This window comes from Haliotis cracherodii, unplaced genomic scaffold, assembly GCF_022045235.1.
Source record: "Haliotis cracherodii isolate W230 unplaced genomic scaffold, xgHalCrac1.p SCAF_17, whole genome shotgun sequence".
NCBI lineage: Eukaryota > Metazoa > Mollusca > Gastropoda > Lepetellida > Haliotidae > Haliotis > Haliotis cracherodii.
The window spans coordinates 584,544-603,740 of record NW_027266272.1 but is presented as its reverse complement, the minus strand read 5'-3'; the positions used below and the strand labels follow the sequence as shown (position 1 = coordinate 603,740).

Here is a 19,197-nt window from a genome sequence, read left to right as displayed (position 1 = left end):
GACTCACGTATGCTTGTAACGAACTACGGTTATAACGAACTAAAAGTGAGTGGCCCCGTTGCGTTCGTTACAACCGTTGTTTACTGTACATGTACATGTCTGTGTATTCCGTCTCCCCCATCTCATCAGCACATCTCCTCGGGGGAATGTCGCACTAACATCAGCACGGCAGTTGACACTTCCTCTTGGGGAAATTAACACTAGCAATAGCATCCTGTTTGTGTCGCATCCATCCCAGTCACTGATGTTCGTTTCAAGTTTATTTGCGCAAGACTTTGTTATTATCCCAATGTGAAATAATTGAAAACTAAATCTACTTATGAATGCTTGGGAACTCCCACACATCACCCGATATGTCAGTATTAGGAATTAATCATTGATGTCAGGCTTGAGAAGAACAAATTAACACCTGTCATCATCAGTCGCGAGCCTGTGGAAGGCGTGACGGAACATAAATATTTAGGAAAATTTGTAGATTTGTAGATAAGTTAATCTCGAATGTCAAGACTCATGCGGTTTCTTAGAAATATCAATATTTCTAGAGGTTACATTTTAAGCGTAAATTGACATATTTTAATGTTGATAAGAGTGTATTCTTATGTATTCGCTGTCCTTTCAGTGCTGGTACGGATCGCTTTCCCGTCAATACATCACGCTTGGACAAGATTGTTTTAGTAGTTGGTAAGACAGTTGTTGTCATATTTGACAGTTTATCTATTTGTTATACCAAAAGCGTGTGTTAAATGTAGAAGTGAAAAGTTTAGCTGAACCCGACCCGAAGGAGTATGCACTTCTACTTTATTACATTTTATGTGTACAATTTGTTTTCACTTTCATATGTACAAACAATTGCGGGTAGTAAATTACTGTCACTGCCGCATAACTCCTGGCGTAAACAGGTGGCGTTACCGGTTAGGCTGAACTATTCACTATTCCCTTGAAGATGCAGAGCATTTTGAATCATTTTATTCTTTAAAAATATCGTTCATACTTGGTATCTGAACTGTCAGTTGTGTTTAAATAGGAGAGTGCACGTGCTGGAATATCGTGGAGTGATCCCTGGCGACGATCACGTCTTCACTCCAATGGACGGTGTATTGGAATGCAAATCAGCTGCGAGAGTGACAGAGAGCCTTAGTGCTGTATTCAATCGATAGTCTCCTATGGTCTCAATAAGTCTCCAGCAACTCATGCTTGTCCCCCGTGAAGATCCGGGGTAGAATATGTCTTCAGCAACCCATGCTTGTCGTAAGAGGCGACTAACGGGATCGGCTCGCTGACTTGGTTGATGAATGTCATCGTATCCAAATTGCGTGGATCGATGCTCAAGGTGTTAATCACTGGATTGTCTGGTCCAGACTCGATTATTTACAGACCGCCATCATAAAGCTGGGATATTACTGAGTTCGGCGTTAAACAGCAAACAATAGGCGGGTGTCAACTGGTATACATTGTTTACGAAGAGCCTTGCGCTTTTTCATCACTGGAAATTGCGATTCAAAGATTGCTGATGCTGAGGGAACTCTGCATCATGTTTCAAAGTTTATAGTTCAGTTCCTACGGGAGACCAGATGACATATGTTAACCGGGACAAAATCCTTGATTTGCATTTTAAATATTCCGCACTATTGTTTGTGCATATGCGGGAGATTCTACTGACTCCCCACTCTACTAAGATTCATATATCCTGAGAAAAAAACTTTGTTTAATTTAAGCTTCGTGTTTTGGAGGACTGTTGCATAGGTTAGACTCGGGTCGTAGCTTTGTTTACCCTTTCAACATTTAGGATTATGGGAGGAGAGAACACGCTATGAGAGGAGTCAGTTTTGGCCTATGGGGGGTCCGTAAAGATCTTACTTTGGGAAGGTTCCATGAATATATTACTCTCAAATCTGTTTGGGTAAACTGCTTATTCTCTGGCGTTGACGTTGTATATGTCCTTGAACTGGGTCGATGTTTCTGTTGGGGAACCAAAGTCCCCGAGTTTTTATTATAAAAGTAGCATTTATCAATTATGCTGAGTCAACTATAATGGATATGTTTGGGCCGAGATATTGCAAACTGCCTTTTTAGACTGAGAGTGTCATCAAATAAGTAGATACGTTATCTCGTCGCTGAATTTTCTGGTCCATTGATCACTTGATAGTCTGGTTGTGTACAGGCCACTGTCTCATGGCAGGTGTAAAATTGTGTTATTTTAACGTCCTAGTGCAATATTCAAGCTATATGACGGCGGCCTGTAATTGAGCGATTGTCGACCAGGTAAGTCACCATCGATATGGTGAGCAACGTTCCACGTCGTCGGTGTACGATGTAATACAATGAAGCAATCGAATTAAGTCTGGAACAGACAATCGAGTAAATGACATCGTGAGCAGCGATCCACGCATGTGGGATGCAATGACATGCAATCAACACAGTCACCTCACACACGAGTAGCTGCAGCTACCAGCTGTATCCTTGCTGCATGTCACTCACTCACTCACTCACTCACTCACTCACTCACTCACTCACTCACTCACTCACTCACTCACTCACTCACCTCACTCACTCACTCACTCAGTCACTCAGTCACTCACTCACTCACTCACTCACTCACTCACTCACTCACTCAATCACTCACTCACTCACTCACTCACTCACTCACCTCACTCACCTCACTCATCCGTGTATACTTAATAGAGAGATTAGATTCAGAAAACCATTGTAGCAGTATGCTTGTTTATTAAATAACCCTGCGGAACACGTATGGACAATATCATAAAATCTGCTTTATCTTGCTCCGAATTGTGAGGGCCTAAACAGCCACCTGGTTATTTGTCTGGCTACCAATGTACAACTTTCAACATATTAAGTTTTGCAAAAACCTTTAAAGTAAGGTAGTAAGTGAATGTCCCATGTGTAAGTGTAAAGATAAATCAGATGTGTATATAAATCACTGTATGAGAAGACCCGCGAGGGATGTGCAGCGTAGTTCTCGTCAGAGACGGACATCCAGTGTATACACGTTAGATACATGTAGGTCAAAGTCATTCACAGGGTTAGTCATTCAGATGATTCGTCATGAACGGAATGGTCACAAGGGTCAACACCACGAGGACATACGCGGCGTGGCCACTACCGCCACTACCACCATCACCACCGTCTCCGTTGCCAGGCAATGGAGACTCGGTTGGAGAGCCAGGCAACGGACACTGGGATGGAAATGCAACTTCCGGTACCAAGCACTCAGACGTGGCACTTCCCGTCGGGCACAGAAGCGTTGCGTTTAGAGCTCTTAAACCTCTGCCAGGAAACAAGGATGAGCTGTTGTGGCAGCGGTTTCGGTTCAGTGAATTGGCGAAGTAGGTGTTGTTCTGCGCAGCCTCAAACAACCATGCTAGCTTACAACTGCAGTTAAAGTCTAGCTGGTAGAATGAGAAGGTATTACCGACTTCTGACTGAAGGACGTTCAACGTATTGCAGTGAAGATTTGCAATGTAACACGAATAAATACTGGCCGATTTGGTTTCATTGAAATCTGTAAACGCTGAGGTGTCCACGTGGCCAATGTTTGCCAAATACAGCGAGAAGGACTTTGCCGCTATTTTGTGGAAAGAGAATGATCCCATGGTTGTAATATTGGCACTGTAGATACTGATACGGGAATCCGATATTGAAGAAAAGGCGTATGGCTGGATGGCTCCAATAGTAAGGCTGTACAAAGATAACATTCCTGGACTTACGAACGACATGTTAGAAAATGCTCCGGATTCAATCGTATCAATGTTCGATTGGTAGATAGATAATGACTTCATCTTCATCAAGTTTTTAAAGGCGCAGTTTCTTATTTTCTGAATCGTGTTCTTGTACAGTGTGACCGTGTTAAGGCGAGGCAGACCCTTGAACGAATCCGGTGGTATTTCCGGTAAGGAAGATTGATAAATGGTGACTACTTCCGTTGATGGGGGGAAGGTTTCTGGGAAGGAGGAGAGCCCTGTACAAGCCACGTGACCAACTCTTGGACAGAAACATCCGGAGGGGCAGTGCTGTGCTGCAACTGTCGTTAATCCCAAGAGGGCAAATAGCAGGATCTGCAATGAACATACTTTCTCTGATTATGGCAGTAATGATATTGTGCGTCTATATTGCTATAAACTGTTTGATAGGCATTACTTGGAAGTTGACGGATGACAAAGTAGACACAATTTATAATACTGAAAAGGCGACGTTTTGGAATAGATCTTTATACCGTTGTCAAGCAAGACAGTCTTGATTGACAGTGATTACTGTCAAACAAATCAGTCCTGCTTGACAACCGTAAAAGGATCTATACCGAAATGTCGCATTTACAGTATTAACGAAGTTGTTTCTCAATAATTATGTCTACTTCATATTGTTATTACACGTATCTAAACATGCGTACATTATTCAGATCTCAACATGTCAAATACTTCATGCCAACAGATATCAATGATAATTTGTAACAAAAGACAAAAAGGAAGTGACGTAAGAGCGTGCGTGGTGATCCATCCTTGACATAGAGCGGTCATGTCCAGCGTTTACAACTGCTTCGTGTGTGGTGTGTGTGTTTTGTTTAAGGCTGTACCAACTAACTTGATTCTAACCCGGCTTCAAGACGGGAATAGCATTGTGTGCAGCATGCATCAGGGTTTTATCTAGCCAGTACCATTACTTCAAACTAGCTATCTCTTGACGCATTCGCTGTAAGTAATACCAGCACGTTCATTGTAATGCCAGTCAGTAATGCGTTGTGACCCCCACCCAACATACGGTGTCTAACGTTCCCTATTACTCACAGCCACTGGTTCCTTCCCTTCGCTACCAGTCTACTGTGTGCGTATCCCGCTAGCATCAGCACCTGGGGCTTCCTGTGCTTGTACGATGTGTCATATTGAACTTATAAGGACAATTTTGTGACTTTCTAATTTCAAAACTTGAATCACTTGAATGTCACTTGAGTCTTTGAATGGAATTTAGAAGTGATACACGTAAGGAATATAATTCATGGATGTCAACTTTTTTATTATGAGGAAACACCACGTTTCCGTGTATATTCTTCCTCCATCGGAACTGAAACACATAGGGGAGAGAACTTATGGATCATCATGTGTTGATGAAGGAGTAAACATATACTCCGAAACGTTGTGTTTCCTCAAAAGAAAGAAGTTGACATCCTTAAATTCTCTTCCCTTTGAATCGCTTGGTTATATTTATTTCTGTTGACACACTACGTGCTGGAACTATTCCTGTATTCCTGCGATGATAGTTCTGTATTTCATGCAGAGCGAGATAGATGTCCTTGAGTGCAGTGATAGCCAAACAGTCGTCACGTGCGCAATATCGCAAAGAACAATGAAGAACGAAGCGTGGTATATTTCACGATAAAACATTGTTCTATCATGACGTCACTTCAGGAGATTCGAACATGCGATCGCAACTTGATAGGTCATAATGGGAGTGTCTAGTGAGTTGTTCCCCATGCATATAGCTGGGCAACGCAGATAAACGCGACAGAGTTATTATTATTAAAATACGGGTAAATATTTTTAAAGCTTGTAGATTTTATCATCATCCTTAAAGGGTATGTACATAATGTTGATAACTCATGTACAAAATAAACGACTCGTGGTCATTGTTTATCGAACAATAAAACACTGTAATCAACGACCTGAACCAACACTATCATGTCATAAACATCTATACACGGACATTGTAATACTTACACGTGCATCCATCTTGGCTGACACTATCTGGGCTGTCACTATCTTGGCTCAATACCCGCTCCTGCAATGGGGCTGGTATTTAAACACAGACGCTACGCAATACAAGACAGTGACGTCGGGGACAACTTCCTGTTTACGAGTCGTCTCGCGTTAGTCACTGTTAGTGCAGACACACTGATGCTAGACTACACCTCTACCAAACTACAATTATACACGCACTTCGAGCGCAGCTTTGGATTAGGGAATCACCGGAGTGCTTTGGCCAGTATAAGATCTAGTGCCGCCCCTGTTAGAGTAGAGTACGAGTCAGTGAATCTGGTCTTACGCCGCTTGTAGCAATATTCCATCAATATCATGGCAGGGGACACCAGAAATGAGCTTCACACAGTGTACCCATGCCATGTGGTGAATTGAACCCGCTTTAACCATTAAGTTACCCAAACTCATAGTACACCCCACTAGCGAAACCTGAAACTCATAGTACACCCCACTAGCGACACATGTAACTCACAGTACACCCCATTAGTGACACCTGTAACTCATAGTACACCACACTAGCGACACATGTAACTCACAGTACACCCCATTAGTGACACATGTAAATCATAGTACACCACACTAGCGACACATGTAACTCACAGTACACCCCATTAGTGACACATGTAAATCATAGTGCACCCCACTAGTGACACCGGTGACTCATGGTACACACACAAGTGACAGATGTAAATCATGGTACACCCCACATGTGACACATGTAACTCATAGTACTACCCACTAGTGACAGATGTAACTAATAGTACACCCCAAAAGTGACAGATGTAACTCATAGTGCCCCCACTAGTGACACATGTAACTCATAGTACACCCCACTAGTGACACCTGTAACTCATAGTACACCCCACTAGTGACACCTGTAACTCATAGTACACCCCACTAGTGACACCTGTAACTCATAGTACGTCCCACTAGTGACACCTGTAACTCATAGTACTACCCACTAGTGACAGATGTAACTAATAGTACACCCCAAAAGTGACAGATGTAACTCATAGTGCCCCCACTAGTGACACATGTAACTCATAGTACACCCCACTAGTGACACCTGTAACTCATAGTACACCCCACTAGTGACACCTGTAACTCATAGTACACCCCACTAGTGACACCTGTAACTCATAGTACGTCCCACTAGTGACACCTGTAACTCATAGTACGTCCCACTAGTGACTCATGTAACTCACACTACACCCACTAGTGACAGATGTAACTCATAGTACACCCCACTAGTGACACATGTAACTCATAGTACACCCCACTAGTGACACCTGTAACTCATAGTACACCCCACTAGTGACACCTGTAACTCATAGTACACCCCACTAGTGACAGATGTAACTCATAGTACACCCCACTAGTGACAGATGTAACTCATAGTACACCCCACGAGCGACAAATGCAACTCATAGAACAACCCACTTGTGACTCATAAAACAAAACCATTATTTGTACACAAGTTTTATTCAAGCAAACACAAGCACAGTTAGTTTTGCACAAGCAGCGATAACCTTAAGAAGACACGGCAACTAGAAGCAGCAACTTGCGTTATTCTTACCAGCAATGATATAAACTCTCCAGTAATCAGGTGGTGCTCAAAGTGGAATGGCATAAAAAACAAAGCATCACACATACAGCAGTGATACAATGAAAGTCAAAATAAGTTATCAGTTTTTTAACCTGCAACATTTGTACTTCACATGCTTGAGGACAAGCACTGTGGGTAATGTACAATGACATGGCTTGAAAACAATAACTATTTCATTTACTTACAGATAATAACGCTTGCCTGCATATTCAGCAGCACACATTCAACACATAAATGAACTTTATATATAACAGAAGAAATAAAAGCGAAATTATGAAAGTAAATGTACATTGACGGGGAAGCGAAAAGAATAATGAATAAGAAGGGTTGCGGGTAAAATAACGGAGTGGATGTGAACTGAATAGACATAGACATGTATAGGTGTGTATGATGCGCATATATGTACATGTGAATGGAATATCATAATATTAATATTATGCCTTAATAAAGCGACCGACTTCCAACTTAGATAGCTACTCAGCGGCGCCACACAATATTACTACCCCAGTCACTGGATCAACGTGCACTCGAATTTCATTCCCAGCTCCCTGGGGAGTATACAACCCAAACTGCCTATGAGGTGCTCGAAGGTTAACATCCACATTACCCTCTTGTCCTACCGGGTACCCCTTTATTGCTGGGTGAACAGCGGCCTACTGCGAACAAAGTCATGTTCCATAAGCGACACCACGTGTTACACGTGCTTCAATGTAGGGCCGGGTCACCATGGTCACCCATCCCTCTTCTCTCCGCCACCGACGTGGAACTTCACCCGATTGTGACCGTTGTGCTGTGCACAGGACCACGTGCCATCACAAATACACAAACGACGTCGAAAGATTGATGTAGAATCGATGTGATGATCTAGACTCGATAGATTGATCTAAAATCGAAGGGATATGCTCAAAAAGCAATACGGCAACAAGCTGACATTGCTGTTGTTGTTACGGACGAATCAATGTACATTTACCAATTAACAACCGGTGAAGATCCGGGTTAGAATAGGTCTTCATAATCCATGCCTGCCGTAACAGGCGACTATGCTGTCGTGAGAGGCGACTGACGGGGTCGGGTGGTCCAGACTCGATTATTTACAGACCGCTGTCATAAGCTGGAATATTGTGGAGTGCGGCGTTGAAAAACAAACAAAAATAGACAAAAACATTAACAAACCTTACATCATTTGAAAAACACTCAGTATTACATATTATGTAAGTGCTCACTTATCTCCACTATTCTGTGTGATCACAAAAGCAAATATTTCTTTCAGTTTCCTGAAATTCTACGGATTCCGATGTACAGGAACAAGGTTCCAACAAAGGACAAGACTGGCACGTGCGTTAGAATGCTAACCGAACTAGAACGAGGACAGCGAGGACGTTGTTCGCAGTTTGTCCTCTGATGTCAGAGTCAAAACCTCTTCTTTGTAGTCCATCATCATTGTGTTCATCATGAACGATGCAGTTAACCTGTTACTCGATAGTTAGTGGTGTTCCCGCTCTAGCAGGGTACGCAGAGAACACACGTGATATTGCAGGCATTCCAATGTTTCAAGGAGAGGCATCAGGGATCAAGGAGAGGGCATCAGGGATCAAAGGGGGGGATATGAGGGATCAAGGACAGGGCATCAGGGATCAAAGGGAGTATATGAGGGATCAAAGACAGGGCATCAGGGATCAAAGGGGGATATAAGGATCAAGGAGAGGGCATCAGGGATCAAGGAGAGGGCATCAGGGATCAAAGGGGGTATTAGGGATCGAGGAGAGAGCATCAGGGAGAAAAGGGGGGATATTGGGGATCAAGGAGAGGGCATCAATGATCAAAGTGATCATATTAGGGATCAAAGAGAGGGCATCAGGGATCAAAGAGAGGGCATCAGGGATCAAGGAGAGGGCATCAGGGATCAAAGGGGGTATCAGGGATCGAGGAGAGAGCATCAGGGATCAAGGGGGTATTAGGGATAAAGGAGAGGGCATCAGGGATCAAAGGGGGTATTATGGATAAAGGAGAGGGCATCAGGGATCAAAGGGGGTATTAGGGATAAAGGAGAGAGCATCAGGGATCAAAGGGGGTATTAGGGATAAAGGAGAGGGCATCAGGGATCAAAGGGGGTATAAGGGATAAAGGAGAGAGCATCAGGGATCAAAGGGGGTATTAGGGATAAAGGAGAGAGCATCAGGGATCAAGGAGGGGGTATTAGGGATAAAGGAGAGGGCATCAGGGATCAAAGGGGGTATTAGGGATCGAGGAGAGAGCATCAGGGATCAAAGGGGGCATATTAGGGATACCATAAAGGATCGAGAGGACATCAGAGATAAACTAACAATGAACATGAAGCATGTTCTGTGTGGAGGTCCCTGTCCTAACGCTTGTAGTTGGAGTACAAGGAGTAGCTGTTGTCGTTGTCGCCACCTTTCATGAGTTTGTTGTAGGATTTCTCGAGTTCCTTGAACCTCGGTCTCTGCCTCGGATCCTGCTCCCAGCACTGCTGCATCATGCCGTAGTTCCTGCAAGAAGAGCGCTCTCATCTCAGAGAGGAGGACATCAGGACTGGCCAGGGTATATTGGTCTGAACGTGCACGGGTGTTGCTTTACGTTGGTAACAGGAGAAGACAAGATGAACCTTACGTACGTTTTCCACATGCTCTGTAACGAGTTCGTAACTGAGTGAGTGAGTTGGGTTTAATACTGCTTTCAACACGATTTCAGTTATATCACGGCGAGTCAGCTTAATGTGTGATGTCAGCCCAAAGTGATGCAGGTCTCACGAGCACGGGTGCTGACAAACGTAGAAATATAATCAGGTTCTATCTTAGATTTCAAGCATGTCTATAATGGATAAACGAAGCGACGAAGTTGTGTGATCACCTAACTACCGTATCCCTTCTAATATCTGGACAATGTAAATGGCCCTTACAATATTATTCCATTGTAGCAGGAAGGTCTGACTAATCACCAGTAGCCTCATTATTTATATTCAGACCAATCAACAATTTCATACGAAAACATTTCTTATACCTCACTCACTGTTTGTATACCTCACTCACGATCGTATTTCGTAGTCACGTTAACTCACGTGTGTCAGCATGGCATGTAATATTTCGTTATAACATGTGTGTCACTATGTGTGTCATCAGGATATACACGTAATTTGTTATTACTCACGTGTCGTCAGCGAACTCTGGTCGTTTCATTCTGTGACCGGCCTTGACCTTCAGCGGCAACTCGCTCGTCTTCAAACCAGGATAAGGGTTGTCACCTGAATAATTATTATTGACGTATAAAAAGCATGAACATGTTATTACAACAATACTTGAAAAAAGCTTATCGTTAATATACATAACACAAACATCACGATCTTTAAAAGAATCGACACCATACCTTTGCAATATAATATGTTTATATATTGGGCTGACGCTACTGGAGAATATGACTGTCTTACCCAGGGAGAAGATCTCCCACAGCACCACACCAAAGGACCACACGTCACTCTTCTCTGAAGCGTCTTTGGTGGACTTGAAACACTCAGGGGCCATCCATCGGAGTGGGATGCGCTCCTGGAACACAGATCCTACCTTAGAACGTCCTAGCTTAAGAACAATCCTTTATTATTACTCAGATTCCCCTTCACCACCCCGCCCCCCCCCCCCCCCCCCCCCCCCCCACACACCTTACACCTAATAAAGTCATTCCACCCCTCCTTCCTACTTACACCTAATAAACTCCTCCCACCTCTCCTTTCTACTTACAATTTATAAACTCCTCCCACCCCTCCTTCCTACTTAGATAACCAACACCCCTCCAACCTCTCCTTCCTACTTTCATCTAATAAACTCCTCCCACCTCTCCTTTCTGCTTACACCTAATAAACTCCTCCCACCTCTCCTTCCTACTTACACCTAATAATCACCTCCCACCTCTCTTTCCTACTTACACCTAATAAACTCCTCCCACCTCTCCTTCCTACTTACACCTAATAATCACCTCCCACTTCTCCTTCTTATTTCCAGTCATAAACTCCTCCCACCCCTCCTTCCTAATAACACCTAATAAACTCCTCCCACCTCTCTATCCTACTTACACCTAATAAACTCCTCCCACCTCTCTTTCCTACTTACTCCTAATAAACTCCTCCCACCCTTCTTCCTACTTACACCTAATAATTTCCTACCACTTCTCCTTCTTATTTCCAGTCATAAACTCCTCCCACCCCTCCTTCCTAATAACACCTAATAAACTCCTCCCACCTCTCTATCCTACTTACACCTAATAAACTCCTCCCACCTCTCTTTCCTACTAACACCTAATAAACTCCTCCCACCCCTCCTTCCTACTAACACCTAATAAACTCCTCCCACCTCTCCTGTCTACTTACACCTAATAATTTCCTCCCACCTATCCTCCCTACTTGCACCATACAAACTCCTCCCACCTCTCCTCCCTACTTGCACCATATAAACTCCTCCCACCTCTTATCCATACGTAGAAGCTCCTCACATACACATTCGTACATCCCCCCCATCTGCCGAGCTTAGTCCTTCGCATTTTCCTTCCGAGACCATGTATCTTCCCATACACCTTCAGTCCGAAGTGCCACCGACATCACAACAAACAAACACCACTCCCCGAATCTAGACCCCCCCACTTCCTTCCACCCACCCTCCTGCTGGTGTCCGCCGCCTCGTCCTCTGCCCCGTCCGTCATGATGGTGGGGCCAAACCCGGAGATTCTCACGTCAAGCAGAAAGGTGAGCAGGATGTTCCTCGCCGCCAACCGCCGGTGTACGATCTGAGAGTAGAATATGAACAACATGCATCAATATATCGATATGTATCGGTGGTGGTGGTGGTAATGGTGGTAGTAGTGATAGTAGTAGTAGTAGTAGCAGTAGTAGTAGTAGTTGTAGTCGTAGTCTTAGGGGTAGTAGCAGTAGTGGTGGTAGTAGTAGCAATAGTAGTAGTAGTAGCAGTAATAGTTGTAGTCGTAGGATTACTTAACATAAATAGTGACGTGCACGCATGTATGCGTGCGCGCGTGTGTGGATATATGGCTGCTTGTACCAGTCCGGATTAATACCGATTTATAATGCTAGCCTACTGAGACACCATGCCGCGGTGTAACATGGATAACACAACTCAGACAAATTATACTGACTCCGAGGCCACCAGTACTTGAATTAAGGCCCTTAATTTCCAGTGCAAGGCAGGGTAACAACTACCATGTTTTTACGGGCTGACATTCTATCCAGTGGACCACGTAGGCCTACTTATACCAGGGGCATGTCCGTGTTTTTATCTGGACAAGTTACTGAACTTTGATCAGCTCTGTATGATACCCACATGTTTAAAATGAAAAGATTGTTGTATGACCGAGATATCTGTCGTACCCCAACTTGAGCCAAGTACGCCATTCCTTGAACGATTCCATGCGCCAACTGAAACATCCGCTCCAGAACGTCATCACTCACTGACCCCTTCTGCTGGAACAGCCAGGTCCGCATGGGTCCCATCTCACAGTACTCCAGCACCATCACCGGACCCCCTGAAGTATAGACCCACATCTCACTTTAGTATTTGAATGAACCATGAGCGGCGCACGCAGCCCCTCATGGTTTATTCTCTCTGCAGTGTTTTATTGTGCGATCAGCAACACACATTCGTCGTTTATTTCTTATATAAGATGTCAACATTATGTACAGCCTTTTGAAGGAAGTTAATAAAATGTACAAGCTTTAAAACTATTTACCCGTTTCAATAATGATGACTCCCTGAATACATTCCGACCCCGGCAATGTCGGGCAAGTCCATTAACGAGCAGGGGGTTAAGTGTGGTATTTCCCACATATTTAAGATTTTCACGTGGAATAAGTGTTCTTTTTCTCCCAGTACCAGTTGTCATCTCTCTCCCTCTTTTGGGTGAGGTCGTTCGGCCATTGCGTTTATCTAGGTTACCCAGGTACATCTATTGGGAACAACTCACTTGACACGCCCCTCTCAAAAATAACGTCATCCAATTATCGACGTCATCAAGCTGCGAGTGCGGGTTCGAATCTCCCGAATTTTATCGTGAAATAAACCACGCTTCGTTCGTCATTGTTCTTTGCGATTTCCTTTGTAGCTATCTTATATAACACCATCACCCCTCTCCCTGAAATATAGATCCCCCTCTCACTGTATTCTGGGACAATCACTAGACTTCCTGAAATATAGACCACCTCTCACTGTATTCTCGGACCATCAATAGACTCCCTGAAATATAGACCCCCTCTCACTGTATTATGGGACCATCACTAGACTCCCTGAAATGTTGACCCCCCTCTCCTTGTATTCTCGGACCATCACTAGACACCCTGAAATATAGACCCCCTCTCACTGTATTCTGGGACCATCACTAGACTCCCTAAAATATAGACCCCCTCTCACTGTATTCTGGGACCATCACTAGACTCCCTGAAATATAGACCCCCTCTCACTGTATTCTCGGACCATCACCTCTCTCCCTGAAAAATAGACCCCCTCTCACTGTGCTCTGGGACAATCACTAGACTCGCTGAAATATAGACCCCCCTCTCACTGTGTTCTAAGACCATAACAAGACTCCCTGAAATATACCCCCCCAATCCTCTCACTGTGATCTAGGACCATCACTAGGCTCCCTAAAGTATAGACCCCACCTCTCACTGTGTTCTGTGACCATCACACGACTCCCTGATGTATAGAACCCCTCTCACTGTATTCTGGGACCATGACTAGACACCCTGAACTATAGACCACCTCTCACTGTATTCTCGGACAATCAGTAGACACCCTGAAATATAGACCACCTCTCACTGTATTCTGGGACCATCACTAGACTCCCTGAAATATAGACCCCCCTCTCAATGTATTCTAGGACCATCAGTAGACACCCTGAAATATTGACCACCTCTCACTGTATTCTCGGACCATCACTAGACTCCCTGAAATATAGACCCCCCTCTCACTGTATTCTGGGACCATGACTAGACACCCTGAACTATAGACCACCTCTCATTGTATTCTCGGACAATCAGTAGACACCCTGAAATATAGACCCCCTCTCACTGTATTCTCCGACCATCACTAGACTCCCTGAAATATAGACCCCCCTCTCAATGTATTCTAGGACCATCACTAGACACCTTGAAATATAGACAACCTCTCCTTGTATTCTCGGACCATCACTAGACACCCTGAAATATAGACCACCTCTCACTGTATTCTCGGACCATCACTAGACTCCCTGAAATATAGACCCCCCTCTCACTGTATTCTAAGACCATCACTAGACACCCTGAAATATAGACCCCTCTCCTTGTATTCTGGGACCATCACTAGACACCCTGAAATATAGACCCCCCTCTCTGTATTATGGGACCAATGCCTCTCTCCCTTAAATATAGACCCCCTCTCACTGTATTCTGGGACCATCACTAGACTCCCTGAAATATAGAACCCCTCTCACTGTACTCTGGGACCATCACTAGACTCCCTGAAATATAGACCCCCTCTCACTGTATTCTCGGACCATCACTAGACACCCTGAAATATAGACCCCCTCTCACTGTATTCTGGGACCATCACTAGACTCCCTGAAATATAGACCCCCCTCTCACTGTACTCTGGGACCATCACTAGACTCCCTGAAATATAGACCCCCTCTCACTGTATTCTCGGACCATCACTAGACTCCCTGAAATATAGACCCCCTCTCACTGTATTCTCGGACCATCACTAGACTCCCTGAAATATAGAACCCCTCTCACTGTATTCTGGGACCATCACTAGACTCCCTGAAATATAGACCCCCTCTCACTGTATTATGGGACCATCACTAGACTCCCTGAAATATAGAACCCCTCTCACTGTATTCTGGGACCATCACTAGACACCCTGAACTATAGACCCCCTCTCACTGTATTCTCGGACAATCAGTAGACACCCTGAAATATAGACCACCTCTCACTGTATTCTAAGACCATCACTAGACACCCTGAAATATAGACCACTTCTCACTGTATTCTGGGACCATCACTAGACACCCTGAACTATAGACCACCTCTCACTGTATTCTCGGACAATCAGTAGACACCCTGAAATATAGACCACCTCTCACTGTATTCTCGGACCATCACTAGACTCCCTGAAATATAGACCCCTTTCTCAATGTATTCTAAGACCATCACTAGACACCCTGAAATATAGACCACTTCTCACTGTATTCTCGGACCATCACTAGACTCCCTGAAATATAGACCCCCCTCTCAATGTATTCTATGAAAATCACTAGACACATTGAAATATAGACCCCCTCTCACTGTATTCTCGGACCATCACTAGACTCCCTGAAATATAGACCACCTCTCACTGTATTCTCGGCCCATCACTAGACTCCCTGAAATATAGATCCCCCTCTCAATGTATTCTAGGACCATCACTAGACACCCTGAAATATAGACCCCCTCTCCTTGTATTCTGGGACCATCACTAGACACCCTGAAATATAGACCCCCTCTCTGTATTATGGGACCAATGCCTCTCTCCCTGAAATATAGACCCCCTCTCACTGTATTATGGGACCATCACTAGACTCCCTGAAATATAGAACCCCTCTCACTTTACTCTGGGACCATCACTAGACTCCCTGAAATATAGACCCCTTCTCACTGTATTCTCGGACCATCACTAGACACCCTGAAATATAGACCCCCTCTCACTGTATTCTGGGACCATCACTAGACTCCCTGAAATATAGACCCCCTCTCACTGTACTCTGGAACCATCACTAGACTCCCTGAAATATAGACCCCCTCTCACTGTATTCTCGGACCATCACTAGACTCCCTGAAATATAGACCCCCTCTCACTGTATTATGGGACCATCACTAGACTCCCTGAAATATAGAACCCCTCTCACTGTATTCTGGGACCATCACTAGACTCCCGGAAATATAGACCCCTCTCACTGTACTCTGGGACCATCACTAGACTCCCTGAAATATAGACCACCTCTCACTGTATTCTCGGACCATCACTAGACTCCCTGAAATATAGACCCCCTCTCACTGTATTATGGGACCATCACTAGACTCCCTGAAATATACGTCCCCCTCTCAATGTATTCTAAGACCATCAGTAGACACCCTGAAATATAGACAACCTCTCCTGGTATTCTAAGACCATCACTAGACACCCTGAAATATAGACCACCTCTCACTGTATTCTCGTACCATCACTAGACTCCCTGAAATATAGACCCCCTCTCACTGTATTCTAGGACCATCACTAGACACCCTGAAATATAGACCCCCTCTCCTTGTATTCTGGGACCATCACTAGATACCCTGAAATATAGACCCCCCTCTCTGTATTATGGGACCAATGCCTCTCTCCCTGAAATATAGACCCCCTCTCACTGTATTATGGGACCATCACTAGACTCCCTGAAATATAGACCCCCTCTCACTGTATTCTGGGACCATCACTAGACTCCCTGAAATATAGAACCCCTCTCACTGTACTCTGGGACCATCACTAGACTCCCTGAAATATAGACCCCCCTCTCTGTATTATGGGACCAATGCCTCTCTCCCTGAAATATAGACCCCCTCTCACTGTATTATGGGACCATCACTAGACTCCCTGAAATATAGAACCCCTCTCACTGTACTCTGGGACCATCACTAGACTCCCTGAAATATAGACCCCCTCTCACTGTATTCTCGGACCATCACTAGTCACCCTGAAATATAGACCCCCTCTCACTGTATTCTGGGACCATCACTAGACTCCCTGAAATATAGACCCCCTCTCACTGTATTCTCGGACCATCACTAGACTCCCTGAAATATAGACCCCCTCTCACTGTATTATGGGACCATCACTAGACTCCCTGAAATATAGACCACCTCTCACTGTATTATGGGACCATCATTAGACTCCCTGAAATGTTGACCCCCCTCTCCTTGTATTCTCGGACCATCACTAGACTCCCTGAAATATAGACACCTTTTCACTGTATTCTCGGACCATCACTAGACTCCCTGAAATATAGACCCCCTCTCACTGTATTATGGGACCATCACTAGACTCCCTGAAATATAGACCCCCTCTCACTGTATTCTGGGACCATCACTAGACACCCTGAAATATAGACCCCCTCTCACTGTATTCTGGGACCATCACTAGACTCCCTGAAATATAGAACCCCTCTCACTGTACTCTGGGACCATCACTAGACTCCCTTAAATATAGACCCCCTCTCACTGTATTCTCGGACCATCACTAGTCACCCTGAAATATAGACCCCCTCTCACTGTATTCTGGGACCATCACTAGACTCCCTGAAATATAGAACCCCTCTCACTGTACTCTGGGACCATCACTAGACTCCCTGAAATATACACCCCCACTCTCTGTATTATGGGACCAATGCCTCTCTCCCTGAAATATAGACCCCCTCTCACTGTATTATGGGACCATCACTAGACTCCCTGAAATATAGACCCCCTCTCACTGTTTTCTGGGACCATCACTAGACACCCTGAAATATAGAACCCCTCTCACTGTACTCTGGGACAATCACTAGACTCCCTGAAATATAGACCCCCTCTCACTGTATTCTCGGACCATCACTAGTCACACTGAAATATAGACCCGCTCTCACTGTATTCTGGGACCATCACTAGACTCCCTGAAATATAGACCCCCTCTCACTGTATTATGGGACCATCACTAGACTCCCTGAAATATAGACCCCCTCTCACTGTATTCTCGGACCATCACTAGACTCCCTGAAATATAGACCCCCTCTCACTGTATTATGGGACCATCACTAGACTCCCTGAAATATAGACCCCCCTCTCAATGTATTCTTGGACCATCACTAGACTCCCTGAAACATAGACCCCCTCTCACTGTACTCTGGGACCATCACTAGACTCCCTGAAATATAGACCCCCTCTCACTGTATTCTAGGACCATCACTAGACTCCCTGAAATATAGACCCCCTCTCACTGTATTATGGGACCATCACTAGACTCCCTGAAATGTTGACCCCCCTCTCCTTGTATTCTCGGACCATCACTAGACACCCTGAAATATAGACCCCCTCTCACTGTATTCTCGGACCATCACTAGACTCCCTGAAATATAGACCCCCTCTCACTGTATTATGGGACCATCACTAGACTCCCTGAAATATAGATCCCCTCTCACTGTATTCTGGGACCATCACTAGACTCCCGGAAATATAGACCCCTCTTACTGTACTCTGGGACCATCACTAGACTCCCTGAAATATAGACCACCGCTCACTGTATTCTCGGACCATCACACGACTCCCTGAAATATAGACCACCTCTCACTGTATTATGGGACCATCACTAGACTCCCTGAAATGTTGACCCCCCTCTTCTTGTATTCTCGGACCATCACTAGACACCCTGAAATATAGACCCCCTCTCACTGTATTCTGGGACCATCACTAGACTCCCTAAAATATAGACCCCCTCTCACTGTATTCTGGGACCATCACTAGACTCCCTGAAATATAGACCCCCTCTCACTGTACTCTGGGACCATCACTAGACTCCCTGAAATATAGACCACCGCTCACTGTATTCTCGGACCATCACACGACTCCCTGAAATATAGACCACCTCTCACTGTATTATGGGACCATCACTAGACTCCCTGAAATGTTGACCCCCCTCTTCTTGTATTCTCGGACCATCACTAGACACCCTGAAATATAGACCCCCTCTCACTGTATTCTCGGACCATCACTAGACTCCCTAAAATATAGAC

General features: G+C 44.7%; 2 protein-coding genes across 3 annotated transcripts in view; both read right to left on the bottom strand.

Moving 5' to 3' along the window:
- Positions 1–2,704: 2,704 nt before the first annotated feature.
- LOC139464811 (leucine-rich repeat-containing protein 15-like) lies at positions 2,705–5,822 on the bottom strand. Its single transcript, XM_071246330.1, has 2 exons — positions 5,727–5,822; positions 2,705–4,073 (listed from the first exon to the last, which is right to left on the bottom strand). Exons 1-2 carry the CDS (start codon positions 5,736–5,738, stop codon positions 3,042–3,044), a joined length of 1,044 nt encoding a protein of 347 aa, XP_071102431.1. The 5' UTR covers positions 5,739–5,822; the 3' UTR covers positions 2,705–3,041.
- Positions 5,823–7,242: 1,420 nt separating this feature from the next.
- Positions 7,243–19,197, bottom strand: part of LOC139464810 (uncharacterized) — a 60,804-nt gene continuing 48,849 nt past the window's right edge. For both annotated transcript variants that reach the window (XM_071246328.1, XM_071246329.1), the window contains 5 exons: positions 12,758–12,912; positions 12,031–12,159; positions 10,814–10,928; positions 10,537–10,630; positions 7,243–9,878 (listed from right to left, as the gene is read on the bottom strand). In XM_071246328.1, coding sequence (XP_071102429.1) covers positions 9,734–9,878; positions 10,537–10,630; positions 10,814–10,928; positions 12,031–12,159; positions 12,758–12,912 — 638 coding nt within the window. In that variant the 3' untranslated portion in view covers positions 7,243–9,733. The remainder of the gene's footprint in view (positions 9,879–10,536; positions 10,631–10,813; positions 10,929–12,030; positions 12,160–12,757; positions 12,913–19,197) is intronic.